Raw genomic sequence first — 25420 nt, forward strand, 5'->3', positions numbered from 1 at the left:
CAGCTTGTTCTGGTACCAGCCCAGCTCTGTGTACTAATGGTCACTACCATCATCTTGGCACCTTATTTCTCTACTTGTCTGAGCCTCCTTCTGAAGCCATAGGAACTCAGGGCAGCAATGGGTTGCATGTATTCCTGTGAGTCTGAGAACATCAGGTGATTCAGGAAAGCAGAAAACCCACTGAGGAGAAATCCCCCTGGCCTAGTGACTCTGCCAGCCATACACACCTGCATTGGCTGGAGCAAAGGGGAGGGGTGAAAAGGCCAGTTAATTTCTTCTACAGAGGAGGGAATTACCCCAGGCCCATGGACTAGACATGGGTAAAAATTACCTATTAAAAAAATAAATAACATGCTCCTGAAAATCAGATTTATATGAAAGGGGAAAAATGGGGCAATTCACACCCATGTCAACTCCATTTGATTTGATGAATTGGACAACTATTAATGTCTACTTGAAAATAAAATTCTTTTTATAAATATCATCTCTTAACATGACTAGTGAAGTGTGGCTCCTGTCTGAGGCCAGGTTGCCTGTCCACCCCTTTTGTTTGCTATTAACACTAAATTAACAAGATAATTATTACATCTAAGTTAGAGAGACCAGGGTAATGATCTGAGAGAAGTCACCTGACCATACTCTGCCCCAAGCAATATGTATGGTGGCCTTTTACCTGGGTTCACCAACATTTAACCCCAAATGAGAAGCCTCTAGACTGAGAGATGGACTGGTGACCCAAGTGAGTTAGGGCTACAAGAGAATCCTAGGGAGACAGACATTTCTAAAACTCAGGACACTCAGATGGTAGTCAGATCCACCCTGACCTTTGAGGTGTTCCTCACAGGATGCACGGGGCCATACTGAACATCACTCCAACCTGATAGTCATGCCCACGAGCCTCAAATCTAAGTCTGTGTAGGTGGGTGGGGCCCTGTGGAAACAGAGGGAGAGCCAGGCATATACCTAAAGACTGGTCATGGGTGAGAGAAGATCTGGGGTGCTGGCAAGTAGGAATTCCTGGCAGAGGCTGCATGTGCTCTCCTCACTCACATATTTTCATTTGGTGAAATTCCATTTAAGTGAATGTTATAAAAGTTTCAAGGTGGAAAATTCACAAAAGGTACCCAAGAAGAGCCTCAGGTGTTCTGTGGCCAGCAAAGCTACATTCTCCTCCTTCTTCTTGAGTTTTTCTGACATTCCTGGGAGTGACAACATGGCCATCTGGCAGTATCTGAGGTGCTGTTTACACTTCTTGCCAAGATGGAATAACAGGAACTGGGCATACCCTCCTTCTTAAAGCCACAAAAACAAATGTAGGAAACCATCATTTTCAAGGCATTGGATACCAGGCAGCCAAGGACAGAGACTCATGAGGCATGGGAAGTAAACAAGGTGAGTCCTCCAATTGCCTTGAAAGGTTTCTAGGGAAACCCGGGAGACTCCCTGAGCTGAGACGCCCCTAAGATCAGGGAGACCACGGCAACAAGAACTCCCAAGACAGAGGCCTAGAGTGGTATACTAGCTACACAGGTAGAAAACTCTGGAGATCTGCAGAAAGTCCCCCAAAAGTTTCATTTGAGTATTAACCAGCTGTTCTGTGCAGTCAAACTGATAATTCACAGACATTGGTAGGGAGCAAAGAAACACTGCCTCAGAAATGGGGAATAATTAACCATAGTTGAAAAAATTTCCACCTAATAAATTCTTTGGTGCTAGAGATAGAACCCAGGGCCTCAAGAGTGCTAGGCAAGTGCTCTACCTCTGAGCTGCATCCCTAGCCCCCATCTAATAAATCTTGAAAGAAAACACAAAAGGTTCAAACTGCTTCCAATTAACTGCATAACAGAACAAAACTCAAGAATATTTATATGATTAGAAAAATATCCATCTCCCAAAAAGGTAAAATTCATAATGTCTGGCATCCAATTAAAGATTATCAGAAATATAAAGAGGCAGGAAAACAATCCATAATGAGGAGAAAAGCAATCAATTGAAACTGACCCAGAACAGGCAAGGATGTTAAAATGAGCAGAGAAAGATGGTAAATATTTATTATAATGGGGTTTCACAAAAAGCCCAGAAGAGACACAGAAGATATTTTTAAAAGACACAAACTATCCTTCTGGAGATAAAACTAGAATGTATGAAAGCTATGCTGGATAGGATTAGGCCCTAGACCTTGCAGAAGAAAAGATCAGTGAACTTCACGACATAGTAACAGAAACTCTCCAATGTGAAATACATAAAGAAAAGGAATTTTTTAAAAATGCATCAGGCAATTTCAAGAGACCCAAGATATTAGAGTTCCCAACAGTGAAGAGAAGAGGAAGAGTATTCATGGCTGAAATTTTTCCAAATTTGATGAAAATGATACATAGATTCAAGCAGTATAATGAAACCCATGCACAAGAAACATGCAGGCAACTATACTGAGGCACACTGTAAATAAACTAGTCAAAGCCAACGATTCTCTTAAAAACAGAGAATGAAAGGTGTTTTGGTACAGGAAGCAAAAATAAGGATGACAGCAGATGTCTTACTGGAAACAATACAAACAAAAAGATGGTGGATTCAAAATAGACCACATATTTAAAGAAGAAAAGAGTAGTTCTGGAGGTGGTAGGTAGCAGAGTATTTGCCTAGTATGTACAAAACCCTGGTTTTGATCCCCAGCAACACACACACACACACACACACACACACACACACAAACGGAGAAGGAAATAGCCTTGACTTCTATACCCAGCAAAAGTAACTTTCAAATTGAAGGTAAAGACTTTTCTAGACATAAAAAAAAAAACAACAACGAAATAATTGATCACAAGGAGATCTATGCTATCGACAATGTTTTTTTTTTTAAAAAGTCCTTCAGGCCAAAGGAAAATGATATCAGACAGAAATATTGATCTACATGAAGGAATGAACAGGTCCCAAAAATGTTAACTGCAAAGATAAATACATAAGATTTATTTTCCCATTATTTAAATCTCTAAAAATAACCCACTGAACAAAAAAATAACAAAAGCACAACACTGGGTTTATAACACATGTAAAAGCCAAATGTCAAAAACAGTAACACAAAAGTCAGGACAGAAAAACTGAAGGGTACTATGATAAAGTTCTTATGTTGTATGCCAACTGTTTTAATATCACTCCAGGTAGACTGTGATGTGTTTAAGTAATATTACAAAGAGTTATAGCTAATAAGTACATCAAAATAGATAAAATATATCTCAGTGCATCTAAAAGAATTCAAGTCAAACACAGTGTTTTTGATCACCATGTAATTAAATTAGAAATCAACAATAGAATTCTACTTGGAAAATCACAAACATTTAGAAACTAAATAATATGCTTTATTAAAATTTTTATTAGTGCATTATATATAATATTGAGTTTCATTTTGACATATTCATGTATGCACATGACAATTTGCTCCATTTCATTCCCCGGTACTTCCCGTTTTTCTCTCTTCCTCCCTCCCCATGGTCCCCTTCCTCTATTCTACTATTATCCCTTCTATTTTTGTGAGATCCTCTTTTTTAAACTCCTTATTTCTATGTTCCACATATGAGAGAAAACATTCGACCCTTAACTTCTTGAGTCTGGCTCATTTCATTTATCGTGATGTTCTCCAGTTCTACCCATTTACCAGCAAATGACATAATTTCATTCTTCTTAATGGCTGAGGAGAACTTCATTCTGTATACATACCACATTTTCTTTATCTGTTCATCTGCTGGCGGCTATCTAGGCTAGTTCTGTAACTTGGCTATTGAGAATTGAACTGCTATAAATATTGGAACGGAGGTATCACTATAATAAACTGACTTCAGTTCTTTTAGATAAATATCAAGGAATGTAATTGCTGGGTCATGTGATGGTTCCATTCTTAGTCTTTTGAGGAATTGGTACAATCTTTTGATTGTACTAAGTTGCAGTCCCAACAATAATGTGTAATCGTTCCTTTTTCCCCATGTCCTTGCCAGCATTTAATTTGTATTCTTGATGACTGCCATTCGACTGGGGAGAGATGAAGTTTCAGGGTAGTTTGATTTACATGTTTCTGATTGTTAAGAATACTGAACATTTTTTTGTACATTTTTTGGCCATTTGCATTATTGCTTTTGAGAACTGTTTAGTTCATTTGCCCATTTATTGATCAGGGTATTTGTTGGTTTGTTGGAATTAAGTTTTTTTTATTTTTGTTGTTGTTGTGTGTTTGTTTGTTTTGGTACTGGGGATCGAACCCAGGGGCACTTAAACACTAAGCCACATCCTCAGCCCTTTTTTGTATTTTATTTAGAGACAGGGGTCTTACCAAATTGGTTACAGCCTTGCTAAATTGCTGGGGCTGGCCTTGAAGTTTCCATCCTCCTCCCTCAGCTTCCTGAGCCTCTGAGATTACAGGCGTGCACCTCTGTGCCCAACTTAGTATTAAGTTTTTTGAGTTCTTTATGTATTCTGGATATTAATTCATTGTCAGAAGAGTGGCTGGCAAAGATTTGTACTCATTCTGTGGGCTCTTTTTTTATGCTTTTAATTGTAGAAGCTAAATAATATACATCTAAATAATCGATAAATCAAAGAATAAAGCAAAAGGGAAATTAGAAAATATTTTGAATCAAATGAAAATAAAAACACAAGATATCAAAATATATGGGATGTCACAAAAATAGTGCTTAGGGGGAAATTTATGTAACTAAATGTCCACATTAGGAAAGAGAAAAGTTCTCTAATTAATGACCTCACTTTCCACCTTAAGAAATGAGAAAAGAAGAAGCAAATTAAACCCAAAGTAAGGAGAAGGCAGGGAATAATTAAGATGTGTAAATCAGTGAAATCCAAAGGAAAACTCCAGAGAAAATCTATGACACCAAAACCTGGTGCTCTGAAAAGATCAGTAAAATTGATAAATTTTCAGCCAAATTGATCAGAAAAAAAGAGAAGACAAAATTTTCCAATGCCTAGAATAAGAGAAGTGATGTTATTACAGATTCTACAGGTAGCAAAAGGATTAGTAAAGGGCTTATGACAGTTTTGTGTCATAAATTTGAAAGCCCAGATGAAATTGATAAATTCCTTCAAAGATACAGATTATCAAAACTTCCCTGGGAAGAAATGAATCATCTCAGTAGCCTTATATAAATGAAAGAAATTAAATTTATGGTTTAAAACATTTCAATGAAGAAAATTCCAAGCCCCTGTGGCTTCTCTGGTAAATTTTACCAAACATTTTAGGAAGAAATAACTTAGAAAATTGAAAAGGAGATAGTACTTTGTAGCTAATTCCGTGAGGCAAACATTCCCCTGATGTTGAAAAAGACAAAAGACATTCCAAGAAAACAGAAATTACAGGCCAATAACTTTTATGAACATTTATGCAAAAATTTAAACTAAGATGAATTTAGGTTTATACCTTACAAATTAACTCAAAATGGATCATAGATTAAATGTAAAACTAAAACTATAAAACTTACTAAAGAAAGCATAAGAAAAAAACTAGGAATCATGGGTAAGTGAAAGAATTCTTAAATAAAGACACCAGAAGTATAATCCATAGAAGAAAAAATCGGTAAATTGTATTTCATCAAGATTAAAATGTGGTTCTCTTCAAACTACACTAGTAAAAAAATGAAAAGACAAGGTACAGACTAGGAAAAAATATTGGCAAGTAATTAAATAGCATGTATCCAGAACACATAAAGAATTCTCAAAACTCAATAATAAACCAGGCCTGCTAGGACATACCTGTAATCCCAGCTCCTCAGCAGGCTAAAGCAGGAAGACCTTCAGTTTGAGACCAGCCTTAGCAACTTAGCAAGACCATCAGCAGCTTATCAAGACCCTGTCTTAAAAATAAAAAGGGCTGGAGATGTAGTTCAGTAGTATGCTCCTGTGTTCAATCTCTATGCCCACCCTCCCCCCCAAAAAATCACATTAATAAGAAAACAACTAAAGTTTTAGAATGGACAAAAGATTTGAAGACTTAACCCAGAATGTATACAGATGGCAAAGAAGCACATGAGAAGATGCTAAAATATAATTAATCATTGGGGAAAACAAAACTAGAAGGAGGATCAGGGAGGTAGCTCAGTGGTAGAATGCTTTCCTAGCTGCCCCAGCACTACAAATTCTCCAGCACCACCAAGAAATGTCCCAGCACCCCAAAAAGAAAGAAAGAAGAGGGGGAGGGGAGGAGAGAGGAAGGAAGGAGGAGAATGGAGGGAAGGAGAGAGGGGAGAGATGAAGGAAAGAAGAAAGAAAATTAACTACAATGAAATGCCATTATACGCCTATAAGAATGATTAAAATAAAAAGGCTGACCATGCCAAGTGTTAATGACAACATGGAGAAACCAGAATTTTCTTATACTGCTGTTGGGAATATAAAATGACACAACTACTTTGAAAAACACATTGGTTCTTTCTTTAAAACTTTAAACATATACATACCTTATAATCCAGCCATTCTACTCTGAGGTATTTGTCCAAAAGAAAAGAAAGTCATATATTTATACAGACTATCAGCTTTATTTGTAATATCCTAAACTGGAAGCAACCCAAGTGTCCATTAGCAGGATATACAAATTCTGGTATATCCGTCCAATGGGCGATGGCTCAGCAACAAATATGGATGAATTATTGATACAACTGCATGGATGAAACCCAAATGATTAGACTGAATGAAAGAAATCAGACCAAAAAAAAAGAGTATGAACAGTTCTTATTCCATTTATATAAAATCCTAGGAGAAGCAAACTAACAAATGGTGATGGAAAACAGATTGGCGATTGCCAGGGAATGAATGGGTGGAGCCAGGGAGGGTGAGATTAGAGAGATGCATGGGAAGACTTCTGGGATGGTACATCCTCTTTGTTCACTGTGGTGATGGCTTCATGGACACATTCACGTGTTAGAATGTATCTACTTCAAACATAGGCATTTATTACATTCAACTATAACCTCAGTAAAGCTATGTTGAAAAGAGATTAATGGCAAAATCTACTAGAAGCATTGCACTTACTAGCTGTGTAATCTTAAGCAAGTTGCAAAACCTCTGGTTTCCTCATCTATAAAGCAGAAACACTATTACTTCCCTTGTAGAGTTGTAATAATTAGAAATAATGTTATATATGTTTGTACTAAAGAAATGCACAATAGATGATAGGATTAGAATAATAATTCTAGTGAGAAAGAAAAGAAAAATAGCAATCACACAACTCTAGAATTTTCTGCTCATGTTTGCGAAGTGTCAGAAAGCTGTTGCTCCTGGTTTCCCAATTCCTCAGGTCACAGTTTCACAAATGGTGACCTGGAGTTAATAACAGGGTAAGGTTTGACCTACCTGTTTCACCTACTCTACTGCCAAGTTTTTGTTCCTCCCAGTTTGGCCAGAGCCACCGTGCAACTGACCCCCAGCCACCCCTTGTGGTCTCTCCCCTTTCCCTTAGTTTTGGGACTTGAAGCCACCTAGATTCATAGAAATAAGTCAGGAAGAAAACTCTCCTGGGAATTTTAAGAGCATTAAAGCATGTCAAGCACATGGCCTGGCTCATGTCACACTGGACACACAGGTAAATGTTAGCAGTGGTGGTTCACTCAACAGCAGTGAGGTCTTTCTGTTCTGGCTGCAGGGTTCCCTCACAAATCCAGAGAACTCTGCAATTATCATGGGACCAGTGGCTTCGCAACCCTGTTCTGGGCAAGTGGGAGGAAAGGATAGACATCATCCCTGTCTTCATAGGTTAACAGTTCCTTTGGCCAACTCAGTGAGGGGCCACAGGATAGGTTCAAAGATGGGAGAACCAAGATGAACTATAGATTTTGGGAAAATATGTTAAAGAAAACCTGTCAATGTGTGTGAGTTTGTGTTTGTAATCCTCAAGCCTCTAGCTTAGCACCTCGCATGTAATTGGACATCGGTGAATGGTTGGGTTGAGCAGGCAGATGAATAAAGGTAGTACTGTCAGAGTAGAGGCAAGGGGAGGGCAGGCACTGTGACCCAGAGCAGAGGCAGAACAAACAAGAGGAGCCCGCTTGGTTAGGATAGATAGAACAGAGGTCTAAACTGGAAGATTGTTGGTTGTGGGTTTGGGAGGAGTGGCTGGCAGATTGAAGATTTGGAAGCTTGGCTGGAGTGTCACTTTGAACAACAAGGAAGGTCCCTAGACACTCTGCAAGGCTTATCTCTCCCCACTGCAGGGACCTCCTTCAGTTCTGCTGCATCTTGAGTGGTTCTGGGCACACGCCTGCTCCCTGGCTTTCTGGATGAGCTGAGACAAATGGAGTCTTGTCTCTTCTCCGACTCCCAGATTGACAGGCAGCTGCTCTGAAGGGAAATCAAGGTCCTTTTGACCCCTGGATAGAGGAGCACTCTAGACCCCCCAAAAGAGCACTGACATCCCACACACACACACAAATTCCCTGCACATGTAGATGTGCTGCTTACTGTGTTTTGTAGTCACTTCTGAACATCAGGAGCCATTATCAAAGCCAGCCAGAATGCTGTCAAAGACTCATGTCCAGGCCAGGCCGTGAGAAACAGGTGTGGGAAGTAGCTGTAGTGACTAGAGCCATGCACTTGGGGGCTGAGCTAGCTGGTTCTAGTCCCACCAGGTCACTGCTGACCCAGAACTAGATGCGCAGCTCAGGGCCTGCGGAGGAGGAGCTTAGGGGCAGATGCACCTGGTGCCTCATGGTGCCCTCTGACCTTGCCCCCATTTTTGAACCCTTAGAACCCTCACCTGTGCCACTGTAGATCAGAGTTTCTGGAACCAATATGCATCTTGAGGAAAAGTCACTTCATGCCAAACCAGAAGCCTGTTTCCCATTTCACCACCGCACTGAGGTCTGTGGATGTTCAGTGTACCCTATTAGACCCCTCCAAGGCAGCCTGGTTCCTGGCCCTGGTCCTGGGTGGGCTGTACCCTCCCTTTAAGGTACATTTCTAACAGGACCCTAAGGACTGTGCTAACGTGAAGTTTTGAGCAAAGAACAACATTAAATCCTGCCCAGCCAAGGAGAAGTGGCCTTTTCATCTGATCAGAAACAGATGGGAGCACAAGTCCTTTGGATAAAGCCTTCTTTATCTAGTGCTCTGAATTAGATGTGAAAGAATTCCAATATCTTTTCTTTGCCATCCAGCAAAGGAGCCTGCCACGCCTTCTGTCCTCAATCCCTGGCTGCCCCCTACCCAGCTCAGAGCCTTGTTTCTCTTGCCAGTGTCCCAAGCATCAGCCACAAGGCCTGAGCATTGGACTTGGAGCTTGGAAAGCCCCCCCGCCCCGCGCATGCATCTCCGTGGCCGTGCCTGTGTGTGCGCGTGTGTGTGGATTTGCACGTAAGCGAGTGTGACAAAAATCGCTTCTGGAGCATGTCGCCCTCTGTCTGCCCATCCAGGTTACTCCTCGCTGCAGGACGAGCTGCTGTCCCCTGCCTCCCTGCACTACGCGCTCCCCTCTCCGCTGCGTGCAGACCAGTACTGGAACGAGGTGGCCGTCATAGACGCCATCCCCTTGGCGGCCACGGAGCATGACACCATGTTGGAGATGTCTGACATGCAGGTGTGGTCCGCAGGCCTCACACCCTCCCTGGTCACTGCTGAGGACTCCTCTCTGGAGTGCAGCAAGGCCGAGGACTCTGATGCCACCGGCCACGAGTGGAAGTTGGAGGGGGCGCTCTCAGAGGAACCGCGGGGCCCGGAGCTGGGCTCTCTGGACCTTGTGGAGGACGACACAGTGGATTCAGATGCCACAAATGGCCTTATCGATATTCTTGACCAGGAGGAAGGTCAGAGGTCAGAAGAGAAGCTGCCAGGTTATAAGAGGCAGGAGGACTCGACAGGTGCAGGGCAGGATTCAGAGAATGAAGTGTCTCTTGTTTCAGGCCAGCAGAGGGTGCAAGCCCGAATCACAGACTCGCCCCATGTGAGTCAGGTGCTGGAGAGGAGCCAGGACAGGTAAGGGCTGCTGCGGTGGCGGAGGTCCCTTTCATCTTCCTGGGCTTCTGGGTAAGGTTGTGCATGGCGGTAAGCCCAGAGGGAATGCTTAAATGCTGCTACTATCCTGGACCCTATGTTCAAATGCCCTGGAGCATTTAGCAGGGCACCAGCTTGCTTCCCAAAGCCACTGTCCATGAGAATCGAGCTGTGATCTGCAAAGGCCACTTCCTTGCCAAGACACTCCCTGGGTGTGGCCAGAAGGAGAGACCCTGAAAGGTGTCAGGACAAGGGAGAGTGGGAGGTGGATCCTAAGACTTGGGAAGACCCATGACTGCAGGGCGCTGCTGGAGCTCAGTGCTCTGGATGCCTCTCACCACTGCGGGTTTGCTGTTGAAGGCCATATTTAGACACCTCGAAGCCCTGGGGCCCAGGGAAGTTATTTGTGTGCAGTCACACAGCCTGCATGTGATTCCACTGATAATGGTGGCCTTTTTACTTATCCCCTCTGAAAGAAAGAGACTGATGGGTTTATCTAGACAGGACAGAGCTTTCAACGGCTCTGAAATGGTGGTTCTCCTTGCCAAGCATCCTGTGCTGGGAAGGCAGGACACCGTGCCAGGGGCAAGGAAGCAGCTCCAGTAGGTTCAGGCAAGAGAACTCGTGCCCTCCGGACACTGGGAGCCGGTGTACCTTTGAACTCTCGCTGTTCTAGCAGTGGAACCCCCCCACTTTGCCGAGTACAGAAAAGGGCTCAGAGGTGAGAGAGTTCCTTGCGGTGGCAGAGAGAGAAGAGGCAGGCATGATCTGGGTATCGCTTTGGCCTCCCTGGACTGGAACAGGAAGAGAAGGATGAAGGTCCTTTCCTCCATGTTGCTTTGCTCCATAAGTTTTCCCTAAAGCAAGGAGATGGTTCCTGTGCTTCCAGAAGAAGGCTGTGGCCACCCCGTGAGCTCAGGAATAGCCAGACCACGGGGAAACTGTTCTCACTTCCTTTTCCCACCACCTTGTTCCGTGGCCCCTCAGAGACTCAGGTAGGCTTGACCACATCCCAAGTGGGAGGGAAAAGAAAGCCATTTAAAAGATGAGACAGCAAATAATTCATTTTGTCTCCTAAACTGATCCTTCCATGAGAGTGGAGAATTGGATAGACTGAGCCCGAGTGTTCAGAGTAAAATGCTGGCATTTTGGGTGGCCATTCTTTCCACACACATTTATGGAACGCTTCCTGTGTGCTGGCCACTTCCTGTTGTAACAGCAGGAGTACTGAACAGGGAGTCAGAAGACCTGGATTCTAGGCCTTGTTATATCACTGCCAGGTTCTGTGACCTTGGTCATCCATCCACTTCAACACGTGAATTTCATTCACTCAAACTAACAATGTTTATAGAGCACCTACTGTGTACCAGGCACCTGTAAAAAAGTGGCTAAGTTCTGATGAGATGGCATTGAACAAATCAGACAAAAGTCTGTGCAAGAAGCTTATGTTCTAGTGGGGAAATTGACAAGAAACAAGATAAAAGGAAATAAAATTAGAAGTACCACTGGCCTTCATATTCATGGGTTCCAAGTCCATAGTTTTAATCAATCATGGATCAAATACATTAGGGAAAAATGCATTTGTACTGAACATGTGCAGACTTTTTTCTTATAATCATTCCCTAAACAATATAGCATAGCAACTATTTACATAACATCTACATTGTATTAGGTAGTATACGCATTCTTGAGATGATTTAAAATGTGCAAAGGGATATGTGTAAGTTCTATTTGAATACTATGCCATTTTATCTAACATTGAACATTCATGGATTTCTTGGATATCAAGGTGACTTTAATGAAAATAGAAATGTTGGATACTGAAAGTGCTAAAGGAAAAATAAGAGAAGGGAATTAGGAGATAGGTATCTGTATGGAGAGGCAGAGGGTTGAAATTATAGATAGGGTGGCCAGGAAACCCCTTGGGAGGGACATTTAGTTAAGACTTAGAGGAAATAAGGGAGTGTGTCTTAGGCCCATAAGAAGGCCTAGCTAGTGCTCATGCTGTGACCTGGAGCATGCCTGGTAAGATGCAGGGGACACTGAGAAGGTCATAGAGCCTCGGGGCCGAGTGAACAGGGTGATGAGGCCAAACATGTGGGGCCTTGAGGTCCTAAGAAAAATGGCCTTTCCAGGGTAGGATGGGGAGCCCCTGAAGGGCGTTGAGCAGAAGAAGTAGCATGCCCTGGCTATTGCCTTGAAGAGCTTGATGAGACCAGGGTGAGGGTAGGGAGGAGAGTTAGGAGGCAGGAGTTGATGGTGACGTGGACCAAGAGGCATCAGGGTGTGGTGAGAAATGGTTGAGTTTAGGTTATATTTTGAGAGTTGAACTCCAAAGACTCACTGATTAATATGATGTGGAGTGTGGGAGAAAGGAGACAAGGAGGGCAGATTCCCTCCAACTGGCAACTGCAAGGATGAAGGTGACTTCGTCCTTCATAACCTCAGGACTATAGTGAGGACAACTGGGTGGAACGGGCGTGGAGCTGGATCCTCATTGCGGATCCCATCCTGCTGTCCTTGAGGTCCTGTTGGAGAGCCAGAGTAGAGATGTGGGGAAGGAACGTCTAAATACACATCTGAAGTTCAAGAAAGGGTTCCAAGCTGAGCATGATGAGCATCTGGACAGGGTTTCCCACCATGAGCAGGAGAAGCTCCCTTAAAGAGAGAGCTAGCCGTGAGATCTGCAAATGGAACCCCATGCTCTCCAGTACTCAGAAGTCCTGGAAGTTAGGGGGACCCAGCAAAGGCCAGTAAGAAGGAGTGGCACTAGAGGGAGGGGGAGACCAGGCAAATGTGATATTCTGGAAGCCATAAGATATGTTTGAAGGGGAGAGAGTGATCACCCTTCAGATAAGGACTATCCAGTGACTTAGAGGGTGGGGTGGGAGACAGTCTGGGGATGCAAGATGATGGCTGTGGAGACCCCAGGAACTGAACCATCATCGAGCAAGGTGCCTCAGGAGCCCAGAGAAGAGAGCACTTAACTTAAAAGGAGGGACCACTGTTCTGGTGTCCGTTGCCCTCTGTACCTGATGGCAGGAATAGGCCACATGTGCCTCCTCCCCAGAGTGGTCAGCTCAGTGACTTGCTCATGCTCTCCATAGAGGTAGAAGACAGTATAGGCTGTGCCCTGGATGAGCCTTAGATGGGGATGGGGATCATCTGGGAGAGCACAGACCGAAAGATGACCGTTGTCCTTTCTTTCTCCCTGAACATCAATCATCTGGCCTGGACCCCAGACCACACGACTGGGAAAAAGAAGGCTCCATAGTCACATACCTGCAAGATGCTGCCCAAAGCTCCTGGCAAGAGGAAGTCACGCAAGGCCCACACTCATTCCAGAGAACCATCACCACTGTCGGAGGGCTGGAGCCCAGCGGGTCTCAGGAGTATGAACACATGCGGATGGAACAGCCAGAGGAGGGGAGCTCCCAGGCAGACAGGGAACAGAGCCAACAGGGCCACACGGAGTGGTCGCAGGCGGCCGGGAGCATCTTCTCCCAGGTGATGCAGGTGAGGCCCACAGGGAGCCTTCTCCCCTTGCTCTTTTCCAGCATCAGAAAAGAAGCCCTGAGGCAACCCCGACTTGGCTGTGGCTCTCAACAGCAAGCTGTGTCCTTTCTTTAAAAATTGCAGTGGAGACCTTGCGTTCTCTAAGAGTAAGGACTCAAGGTCGCAGTCCACCTCTCTGCCTCCTTGACCTCTACTGGAGGAAGGGTGGCCTCACAGAGTAGTTGTCATCCATCTCAACAACATGGCAGCCTGGTGCTCATTCCCCTTTGGCCAATGATGATCAGAATGTTTGGGCAGCTTGCCCAAGGCCTCACTTGCCCAGGAGGGCTTGAGCTAAGCCTTTAGTGACCCCAATACCTTGGGTTTTGTTAGTTTTCTTTGTTGGTCATGCTAAGTTGTTTTAATTGGTATATAATGATACATAACAGGGGAATTGGTTGTTATGAACTTGCACGTGCACGTAACAGAATTTGGTCTATTTTTTCCCTCAGTGTCTCCTCTTTCTTTCCCTTCCTCCTTCCCCTTGGCCCCCTTCCTATACTCTACTCTGCTTTTGTTGCCCATTGTGTTTTAGAAAGGGCTTAGAGCCAAACAGGAGAACTGGGCATTAGGCTGACTGGTCTGTATGACCATGCACAAGCCATTCTCTTCTCAGCACCTCCATGTCCTCTTGGGTAAATGAGGACTTGATTGGAATATCACAGAGCTCATCCAGCTCTGGAATCCTGTGTCTTTTTGGGGTGGCTTATGGGTTGGGAGGTGGTCAGGTAGAGATGGTTCACTTCTCTGCTCCTCCTGCTTTCTTGGGTGTCTCCCTCCCTCCTTCCTTCCCTCCTTCCTTCCCTTCCTTTCTTGTGCTTCTCATCCTCTCTTTGGATTTTCCCTGCATTTTTCTCCCTTTCTTTTCTCCAATCCTCCCTCCCTCTTCCCACCTTCCATGGTTACTCACTCATGGCCAGTCTTATTTTACCTGAACCGCAATCCTCTCCCCCCACACATTATTTTGAAGCAAATCTGAGACATCTTACTAATATGTGTCTTTTTTATTTATATATCCTTATAAAACTGCATTGCCATTCTGTATGTATGCATTTTTAATATGGATATAGCTGCTATGTGCTGAGCATCTTGGTCACTTTCTCTTTTCACCCAGCACCACTTCCTAATCCAGGAACTGTTTTCTCAGCCTGTCCTTCCTATTTCTATCTTTCTCTCCCCCTTTTTACTCCCTGAACCTTAGCCTTGGCAGAAAACCTTTGAGGACTCCAGGACTAGGTTGACTCTACAATGATTGTGAGCGGCTGGCTATAAAGAACTGCTAGGAATTAAATAGGGTTTTATTTAGAAAGCTTGTCTGCCAAGTATGTGCACTTGGGCAGGACAGACAGCTGTGTTCATTTTTAACCTCAATCCACCCCAGTGCATTCTTTTCCATCAGGCTGTTCCTTGGCATCTACCCCTGCTCCTCCCAGAGCACAGGTGATCCTGATTGGGTCTGTTCTGGATCCCCAGGAAAAGAGAAAGGTGTCGGGGTGTTCTTTTCCACTGCCCCTCTGCAGTTATCCCTTAGTGAGAGGAAAATTGGGGAGCAGAGGAGAAAGCAGGACAGCCCCAAGGAATCACAGAGAGAATGCTTCTAGGTTGTCCACCCAAGTCCCTGGATTACAGAGAAAGAAATTAAAGACCTTGGAGGCCCAGGGCTTTGTCCAGGGTCACCCAGTGAACCAACATCAGGGACAAGAGACTCCCAATCACTTGGTTCCTAGTTTCACATTCTTATGACCAGAAGGAGTGATCAGGGCCACCATGCCCAACCTGAAAATGGAGAACCCTATCATCTCCCTAGCCTCAGAGTGACTGGATGTGTGGACCAGTCAGTAATCAGGTGTCAATAATCAGCTGACAAGACCCCAAGAGAGGATAATGAGGCCCATTGAAGACAATGATTTTTAAAGCTCCCCCCATTTACTAGTATTACCACTGAATTTCTAGAAACAGAGAGAGAGAGGGAGAGAGAGAGATATGCCATGTCACATAGGGCTTGGGAGTTGGGCCTGCAATGAATATAACCTGGCTGATTCTTCTGGGATCTGAGTGGAAATATCTGAAATTGGACTCTTTTTTGGCATGTGGTGTTAGGGATGGAACCCAGAGTCTCCCACGTCCCAGGCAAGGTCTCTACCACATTCCCCGACCCCCCCCCCAAAAAAAAAACCCAGCTCCTGGATTTGTCTTAGCCTTGTTAAAACTACATGTTGTGCCATGACCAACTCCTTTGCATGTGCTAAGTAAGGGCTTTTGTTTTTTCCCGACATTATCTTGTTGAAATGAGGTGTCATATTGGGGGTGATAGGAGTTTAAAATCTGACTCCGTCATTTACTTACTTTTTCACTTAGGCAAGTTACTTAAATTCTCTTTGCCTGTTTCTTTTATAAAAACGGGGAAATTATAGCACATACCTATAGGCCATTGGTAAGGTTTAACTGAGTTAATGTGTGAAACACACAGAACAATGCCTGCAAAGTAGTGCACAGTGGGGTACATCTATGCCACTATTATCCAGAGTGACAGTCTTCATAAACTCTGTGGTCCTCACAGCAATTTTAAGAAGGAGTAAGAAAAGCACATTAATTTCCAGCTTATGAATAAGGAAAATTAGGCACTGAGAAGATTTCCCAAGACCCCACAGTAAGTGAGTGCAGGGTGTCCCGGGTCTTTATTTTTTCTGCCAACAGGCTGCTACTTAAAAGGGGAACAACCTGACCCAGAAAGTGAAATTCCTTCCAGCCCCAGCTGCTGCGGCTTCATTTGTGAATCAGCTCTGTGCACGCAAGTGTAATACGCGTGGTTCCTGCTCAGTGGGCGTCAGTGTCCTAGCACGGGAAGAGCCTTTAAGGACAGGCCTTAAATAGACACACCAGTTCCATGCTGGAGTTCAGGGTTGTCATGCCCTGTAAAGGAGGGGACTGAGGGCTTGTGGGGCTCATAGGAATTACAGATCGGCTTCCAGGTGGCCCTACCACCTGTACTGGACTTCTGCCCTGCTCATTTGGCTGGGCCTGAGTAAATCACTCCCCCTTGAGGCTATTTTTAAAATAAACTCCTTCCTCACTATCCAGGGTATTAGCTGGTCTCGGCCTCCAGCACAGGCAGACATTCTGATGACTGCAGTAGCAGTCCAGGGAGAAACAGGAGCAACCACATTCTTGGAACATTTTATTTTATAGAATCCTTGAATGAGAAATTTTCCTAGGGCAGAACTCCCTCTGGTTTCCATAGGGACAGGCAGGCTGGAAAGGCTAGTGGGCAGGCCCCCCTTCCAGGTCTTCAGTGACTTTGACATGTGCTTTCTGTGTCCAGGACACAGCACCTGCCGGATTCCTTCTAGCCCAGTTGGACAGCTCCAGCAGCTGGTTTGGGAAGCTAAAATTATAGAAGCCTGACGTCACCGTGGAGTTAGGGCAGATCCCGGGGCTACTCACAGGAGGGGCACTCAGGCCGGCTGGTGTATCGGGAGAAGGCCCATTCTGTCTCCTGCTTGGAGAGATAGAAAGAGACAAAGAGAAAACAAGAGAGAGAGAGAGAGAGAGAGAGAGAGAGAGAGAGAGAGAGAGGATGGAAGGGGTCTCTGGGGGACTCGTGAGTCCAAGAGGAGAATGAGAGACTGGATCCTTGCAGCAGCCGGGCCCCGGTTTCCCTGGTCCCTGGAGGGCCAGGCTGGTGAGAGGAGGTGAGGATGTGGACTTTCATCACCCAACTCCTGGTCACCCTAGTGCTCCTGGGCTTTTTCCTGGTCAGCTGTCAGAATGTGATGCACATTGTCAAGGGCTCCCTGTGCTTTGTGCTGAAGCACATCCACCAGGAGCTGGACAAGGAGCTGGGGGAGAGCGAGGGCCTGAGTGACGACGAGGAGACCATCTCTACCAGGGTGGTCCGGCGGCGGGTCCTCCTGCAGGTAATGGCCAGGCAGGTGGCAGGATGGGAGCTTGAGGGGAGCACCAGAGGCCAGGGCTGAGGGGACACTGTTGTGCTGTGCATGGTGTGGAGCTGGGGGAAAGCACCAGGAAATGTGTTGGAAGAGAAGGACCAGGAAGGCCTCCGGGGATCGGATTCTACACTGGGAGCCAGAGTTGTGTGTGGCTTCTCCCCAGCACCCAGCATGGGGTGACAGCCCAGAAAGCTCTGGGATTCGGGCCTTCTCTCTCTCATCCAGTTCTTGTTGCCAACCAGCTTTGGAATTGCGGGCAAGTCACTCTCAGGGTAGCTAGCGATCTGTGGCAGGGCTTCTGGACTGTGGAGTGCTGGAAAAATTATAAAACAGTGCATTACCCACTTCTTCCCTCAGGGTTTCCTCCATCCAACTTGCGTAATCATCCCTATTTTGGTGGCTTCCTGGGCTGTTGTAAAGATCAAGCACACCAACCTCTTGCAAGCTCTGGGCCCATCCTGTTTTCAGTCCTTGTGGCCCCACGGGGGCGCCCCCCCTGTGCTGGGAGTCCTCGGTTTGGCTGCGGCTACTTGCTGAGCTGGAGTTTCCTGCCAGGGTGGGGATTTATTGGATGTGTTGTTGCTGCCACGGCTCTTTTATGTCCTCAACCTCCATTTATCAATCTTATATATTTTCCCTTTCTCTTATTCCAGGGAAATGAGCTTCAGAATATTCCAGGGGAGCAGGTGACAGAGGAACAATTCACAGATGAGCAGGGCAACATTGTCACCAAGAAGGTGGGTGCAGAGAATACTCTGAGTTGGGGAGAGGCTGGTTGGGGCTAGAAGCTAAATGGCAGAAGAGCATAACTCGGGCCACACCAACAGGGTAGGCATGGCTATGGGCCACCCCAGCGCTCAGGAGGAGCGGTTTAGGTGTGTGTTCTTGGTCTCCAGCAGTTTGGATGTGGCTTTTATCACAGCCTCTGTGTCCAAACCTAGTCCCTGATGTTTAACCTCTAAAATAGAGCAGTGTGCTGTCCCCAGACTACCAGGCATCCCCTCTAATAAGAAGGACCTGGAGATTCACTGAGTAGGTAGCATATATTAACTCACTAGATGTGGTTTTGCCTGTTGGGTGTCAGGCCCCATGCTAGCTAGGGGAAACCGGGGAGAGAAAACAGGGAGGATTTTGCATGTGCGTCTCAGGATCGCTGCTTGCACTATGGTGGAGCAAGACCTCTTGCCCCGTCTTTCCTCCTTCCTTTGGGCGGGGTCCATGTTCTTTTATGTTTTCATCTCCTGCTCTGATCACATAGTAGATGCAGAGTAAATGGTATTTGAATGTTTGGATGGATGAACAAATAGGGACTGGGTGGGTGGAATGGAATTATTGTAGATAAAAAGAAAATGTTCTCCGCCCTTGGGCACTGACAGGAGGATGGGCAGCTTTTGGCTTCTACAGATGCCAAAAGGCAGAATGAAGCACAGTAGGCTTGAGACAGACTTTACATGTGGAAAGACTTTGATCATAAAACAAAACCTGCCAAGAGCCCTCCATAAATTCTAGCTTTTCTGACATTGTCCAGGGTGGGTTTTTCCATAAAGTAATGGCAGCAAGAGGCCGCTCCCTTTTCTTGTCCCCTCTGGGTAGGGCCCCTTATTCCTCAGATCTCTCTCCTGAGTCTTTCCTCACACTTTGTCTTCATGGTTTGACCAGCCCTTTCCCCCTTCCCTCTTTTTTCCAGATCGTTCGCAAAGTTGTCCGGCAGATAGACTCGTCTGGTGCTGATGACACCCAGGAGCACCAGGAGGTGATTGTTGAGGGGCCCCTGGAGGACCCTAGTGAGCTGGAAGCCGATATTGAGTACTTTATAAAACATGCCAAGGTACTGAGGGGGCTTTGGGGGCTCCCTCACTCTTCGGAGGGAATTCCTCTGATGCCTGCCTCTCGGCCACAGCCTAGTCTGCACCGTCTGTTCCTCCAGTCACCTTCTTCCTGATGAATGGTGTTCCACCAGCTCCATACTGTCCCTTTTCCTTCCTTAGCTTTTGTTTTCCTTTCTCATCTGTCTGTGTGATCTGTCTTGCTTTCTGTCTCTGCTGCTGTCTCCAGGTGGAGCTGAGAGGGAGTGGCCTGCACCCGGACCTTATAGAGGGCAGAAAGGGGGCTCAGATAGTGAAGCGGGCCAGCCTGAAAAGGGGCAAACAGTGATCTCCAGTCTCTCCTCGGAGTAGCCTCTTGGGAGGTAACAGAAGCCTTCTCGTCCTTTCTGCATGGCCTGGCCCTCAGTGGAGTTGCTGCTCATTTTTTGCCTGCATCCCTTTCTCCTAGGGTGCTCACTCTACCCAGCCTCTCTTGAGGCCCAACCTAGTGACTATGTCTCTGAGTCTCAGTTTCCTCTTCAAGGAAACAGAGGCACCTATCTCTCAGGAAGTGTACAAATGCGGTTTTTAGAATTTGGTTTTGGTTTTGGTGGTGCTGGAAATCAAACCCAGGCCCTCCTGCATGGTAGGCAAGCGCTCTACCACTGAGCTACACCCCTAACCCCTATACAGTTTCAAAAGGACTCTTTTATGAGTGAAAAGCACTCTGTCCATCTAAGGTAGTCACACTATCTTAGAAACCAAGCAATGGGTTCCAGGGGTTGGTGGCAAGGACAGTGGAGAGTGCAGGAAAAACACTCTGGGCGGTGATATTTCAACACACTTTCCCCAAAAGAGCTCTCTAGAACCTGGAACCTAACTGAAGTTCTGTCAGGACCCAGGCTTCAGTTCTCCTTGATGTTTCGTGAACCAGGCTGCTCCCTTGCTTTCTAGGAAGGGGCTGAAGTTAACAGACCCAAGGGGTGGATGGTGTTCTCCCTGGAAAGTCAGGAGGGTCATGGGGTTGGGAGCTGGGTGCCGGTGCATGGTGAAGGTGAGCATGGGGCAATGGCGCTAAGGAGGGGTGTGTGCTGTGCTGTGCAGGGAGGGTCTCCAGCGGGCCTGTGCAGTGCCGGGGGCTTCAGCGGCCAGCTCTGATGATCTGCCCTCCCTGAGGGATCCTGTACTGAGCTGCCCCGAGGCCCTTCATTGTGCCCAGCTCGGGGCAGCTCAGTACAGGATGCATCGGGGTGGGAGTCGGCCAGGAGCGAGGAAGCATTGAGGCCCCAGCACAGCACTAACTGGGTTGTTGCCATCCAAATCCCCAAGGCCTGGCTCTGGGGCCAAGTAGCAAGCAGGTGCTGGCTTTCTGCATTCTGCAAAAAGCGGGGCCCGCTGTGTCCTGAGCCACCAGAAATGCTGACTTGGGGCTTCCTGACATATCTCAGCACTTGGGCAAAAAAGAGGACTGGCGGATCCAGTGAGAGGATAAAATTAGACCTGACTCCTCAGCAGCTTAAGGAGGTCACAGCATTAACCCCAGCATTGCCGGGGGTCCCACCCACTCCTGGCTTCGAAGGCTGAGGTTAGCTGAGATTCAGACCTGGAACTAATCAAAGGTGCACAAATTTTTTAAAAGGAGAGTGAAGGGGAAAAGTACACTCTTCTGCCTTATTTTTCTTATAGTAGCTGCAGTAATGACTTTAAATTTGAGCTTCCTTTTGGCTCAGATTTTACCAATGTTCCTAAACAGGAGACAAGCAACCCAGAAAGAGGGCTAGGGGGATGGAGGGAATCTAGTATTATTTTTTATTGTTTAATTTGCCACAGATGATCTGCAAAGAGGTTGAACCCACTACCCACCAACACCCAACACCATCACAGGTGATTAAGGATCAGACTACATGAGCATGGGTGTCAGGAACATGGTAGGGCCTGGCTCCAGGACAATGCTGGGACTTCTTCCAATAAAAGGCTAAGGGGATACCTGGGATTAGGGGTGACAGTGGTAAGGGAGGGAGCTTGGAGGCAGGCTCCTGGCTGTGTCCCAAAGGGCCTAAGGGGCAACATAAAATCCTGAACCCTTCTAATGAGAGCAAAGGCTGCAGAGAAGATAGTGAAAGGGCTGCAGGCGCTCTAATTCTTAACATTTACTACCACCCACTCACAAGGATGTACAGGAGATCCTCCTTGTTCATTTTCAAATTCCCCTACTTGCTAAAATTCACTTGTAACCCAAAGCCAGTTCTCACTGTTCTTCTGTGGTCATTCACAGGAAGGCACAGAAGGGAGAAAAGTTTGAAACGCCTGACAATGCATATTCCCAGATGAGGCTGAGCAAGGAGAATTCTGCCTTATTTCAGCTCTCACAGTTCAAACAAGCATCCTTTTATTGGTCTATTTGGTGCCATGTTTGATGCATTTCTGTGGGTTTTTTGGTGACTTTCCTGTTTAAAATATTCTTCCAGGGCAATGCTAAAAGGCTTTCTAGTGTTTGTAAATGCAAAGAGGCTGTGATGTGCCTTCCAGAGATAATACATTTTAGAGAAGCTTCAGGAGCCGGTGCAGTGGCACATACCTATAATCCCAGTGACCTGGGAAGCTGAGGCAGGAAGATCACAAGGTGAAGGCCTGCCTGGGCAACTTAGCAAGACCCTATCTCAAAATAAAAAAATAAAAAGGGATGAGGATATAACTCAGTGGTAGAGCAATCCTGGGTTGAATCTCCTGTACCAGAAGGAGAGTAAGAAACTTCGTGAAGAAACCAGTTATAGTGCTATTGATGGTGAGGTCAGTGTGAATGAATCAGCCATATATATTAAATAAGGTGTCTTTGAACAGATCCCACATAAAATAGGGTTATATGTTTATTGGTCAATGAAAATGTGACCAGAGGCTTGTATTTCCTTTAAGAACGATGGTTCAGCATTCACTAATTCAGTGATTACAAACATGTGGATAGTGAATAGTGAATCAGCTCTGTTTGTTTCAGAGAGTGAAAACTGGAGTTTGGGAGTCTAGATTCAAGGCCTGGCTCCTCCTGTTTACCTTAAACAGGTCATTTAACTACCTGGAGTTTCAGACTCCTCAAAAGAAGATGAAAATAGTCCCTTCTGAAAATGAGTTAGAAGAAGAAGAAGAGGAAATTTCCAAGGATGGACATGCAGTTGAGTGGTAGAATATGCTTATCATGTACAAGGTCCTAGGTTTGATCCCCAGACACACCCTGCAAAAAAAAAAAAAAACAATAAAATGAAACAACAATAACATACAAAGGTTTACAAATAAGGGGGAAAGCTATGTAAAGAGTAAATAAGAACATACTCTGGCACTCAATCAATGGCGGATTTTATTTGTAATATGCCTCAGGGCAAGTCAATTGACCTTCCTAAGCCTCAGGTTCTTTATCTATAAAGAAGCAATAATGCCAATATTTTTCCTCCCAGGATGTCTATGGTGATGGATGAGTTCATGTTTATGAAAGGGCTTTATAAATTGGCAAGTTCTACTATGCTCTTTCTCAAAGTGCCATCCACTTCCCTGTATTACAGTCATCCAAGAATCTTGTTAAAACATATGTTTTGGGGTTGGGGGTGTAGCTCAGTGGTAGAACACTTGCCTCACATGTATGAGGCCCTGGGTACTAAGCCCAGCAGCAGCAAAAAAAAAAAAAAAAAAAAAAAAAAAAAAGATATCTGTGAGTCCTGCCCCACCCAGTATTGGTGAATTATAATTCTAGAACTCAGGATTCTGTCCCTCAAGTTGCTCAAGTGATTTTTTATTTATATTGAATATTAAATTATTATGACTCTTTTTTTAATTCTCTTTGCCAAACTTCCTAGAAGTGAAGTAGACTGTTGTAACTTCGTGTCTAAAATGTGACCTGAGACAAATTATGGTTATAGTTCAATTAAAAATGTGGAACCCCCTCCCTCAAAGGGTAGAACTTAATGGACTAAGCCACTCATTCTGATTCCCCCACATCACTCCCAACCTTGGGAAGGCTTTTGCGTTGGAGGCCTGGCAGGGTGAGGGAGTTTCCTGGCAGTGTGTAGAAGCTGAAAAATTGCTGTTTAGTCAAGGCATGATTGTTTGGGGCAGATAGTAGCAGGTGTTGGGTTTTTCTTTGTATTTAGGTCCAAGTATTAGGGTTTTCAGTGCTGCTGTAGGGACTGTGTGGAGCCAGACAGCTGGAAGGAGTGGAGTAGAAGCAACTCTATAGCCTCTGCATTAACAGGAACGTGAGCAGGGTTCTGGTGGTTCTTGGCACCCCTCTGTACAGGCCTGACTCTCCCTTGTAGAGCTCTCTGCAAAGCTGAAGGAGGAAAGAGACTACTGCCTTTGGATGTTTTTCTTTTTAGGGGATACTTGTACATTCAGACAATGTGGCTGCAAGACTTGCATTAACGCTGACAGTAGAATAGTTTAATAAGTTTAAAATTAGTCAGTAGTCTGGATAGGAGGAGTGGGGGAGGTAAAGTGGAGGTATGCAGGAGGTATGAGTCTACCCTCATAGCCAGCCACTGCAGGGACATTAGAGTTAGGGTATAAGGGAGAGAAAAAAGAGCCACAAGCACTGGGTAGGGGTGGGGACAGGTGCTACAGTGCAGAGAGAAAATAAGAGAAGGAACAAGGCTGGCACAACCACACAGAATGAAGGGAGCTGTTTTCTAAGTTTTGAAAGGGTGATTCCTTCCCAGGGGAACAGCTGCAGAGATGAAGCTCATGTGCTCTCCCACCCTGTGCTGCTGCTTGCTCCAGTTGGCCCTATCTCTGCTCCCCTTGAGTCTCACTTTACCCAAAAATGAAATGGGTAGTTATACCACAGTGATCTCCAAGGCTTTAACTTTCTCCTCTGCCGAGGGCCTGAGCCAGAAATGGGTCTTTCCTGAGCTCCAGATTTCACTTTGTCTCTTGTTCAAAGAATGCTTACTATAGGAAACTCTAGGTAGAGGCTCCTGCCCCTGAAGTGTTTATAATCCAGCCAGGGAAATAACACAGATGTTTAAAAGAAAAGTCAACAGCAGGGCATGGTGGCCTGTAATCCCAATGGCTCAAGAGGCTGAGACAGGAGGATCACAAGTTTGAGGTCAGCCTCAACAACTTAGTGAGGCTCTATGAAATTTAGTGAGAACTAATCTCAAAATAAAAATTAAAAAGGGCTAGGTAAAGCGCTTGCCTAGCATGCGAGAGGCACTGGGTTCAATTCTCAGCACCACATATAAATAAGTAAAATAAAGGTCCAACAACAACTAAAAAAATATTTTAAAAGGTTGGGGGAGGCTGGGGATGTGGCTCAGTGGTTCAGAGCCCCTGGGTTCAATTTCTGGTACCACCCCCCCCCCCAAAAAAAAAAGAAAAACAAAAACAAAGAACAACAATAACAGTAGCATTTCCAGAGAACCCAATAACAAGTTTACATGCATGCAATGCTCAGTCCTAAGGAATTTATTTATTTATTTATTAGTTCTTTTAAACATCACAATGATCTAATAAGGTAGGTCCTATTACTGTCCTCATTTTACAGCTGAAGAAATTGAGTCACAGAGCAGGTAAGTAACTTAACCAAGGTCAGGCACCAAGTAACTGGGCAATCTGGCTGAGGAGTTCCTACTCCTAATCACTATACTTTGTAGACTCTTAAATGAAAAGTAGCTATGAGCAGGGAAGAGCTTCCAGAGCCGGGAGCAGCTGCAGTTCTCAGGAAGGCTTTGTGCAGGACAGGTCTAGGGGAGGGGGGCAGAACTTCAGCAGAGGAGAGTCGATCTACTGAGTGATTTCTCCCCAGGTGGCTGCACAGGTATGGGAGCCTTAAGGCACCCCTTCGGGAGCACGCAGCACAGCACCCTCCCTGCCCCATGCAGATTTCCCAGGAAACTCACCCACTGTGCAAGAAACCAGTGGAAACTTGGGTGGTGCGGAGAGACTGCCTTCCCCGGGGAAGGGTGGACAGTATTCCGGGAAGTTCAAAGTCCCTAAGCACAACAGCTCACTGCTCATTGCCTTGCTTGGGGAGTCTACTTTCCCTGAATCAGACCCTATCTGAGTAGCCGGCAAAAAACTCTGTGTTTGGAGTTGTTGCTGGGAGTTGCACCTTTAAATTCTAAGTGACTCCTTCTTTCTTTGTGTCTC

At 45.5% G+C, this 25420-nt stretch overlaps 1 protein-coding gene and 1 non-coding gene across 5 annotated transcripts in view; one reads left to right on the top strand and one right to left on the bottom strand.

The window, feature by feature from the left end:
* Positions 1 to 25420, top strand: part of Ank1 (ankyrin 1) — a 123184-nt gene that overhangs the window by 97376 nt on the left and 388 nt on the right. The window contains exons 38-42 of one of the 4 annotated variants that reach the window (XM_071610181.1): positions 9402 to 9960; positions 13221 to 13494; positions 18137 to 18220; positions 19171 to 19311; positions 19539 to 19641. In XM_071610181.1, the coding sequence (XP_071466282.1) occupies positions 9402 to 9960; positions 13221 to 13494; positions 18137 to 18220; positions 19171 to 19311; positions 19539 to 19637 (1157 nt within the window). In that variant the 3' untranslated portion in view covers positions 19638 to 19641. Of the gene's footprint in view, positions 1 to 9401; positions 9961 to 13220; positions 13495 to 17231; positions 17451 to 18136; positions 18221 to 19170; positions 19312 to 19538; positions 19642 to 25420 lie in introns of those variants that run through there. The other 3 variants (XM_027939234.2, XM_027939233.1, XM_027939235.1) reach the window with 3 other exon arrangements.
* Positions 19897 to 19967, bottom strand: Trnag-acc (transfer RNA glycine (anticodon ACC)). The gene has a single exon. It is a non-coding gene; the product is annotated as a tRNA-Gly (tRNA).

The sequence above is a fragment of the Marmota flaviventris genome, chromosome 3 (assembly GCF_047511675.1).
Source record: "Marmota flaviventris isolate mMarFla1 chromosome 3, mMarFla1.hap1, whole genome shotgun sequence".
NCBI classification, from domain to species: domain Eukaryota; kingdom Metazoa; phylum Chordata; class Mammalia; order Rodentia; family Sciuridae; genus Marmota; species Marmota flaviventris.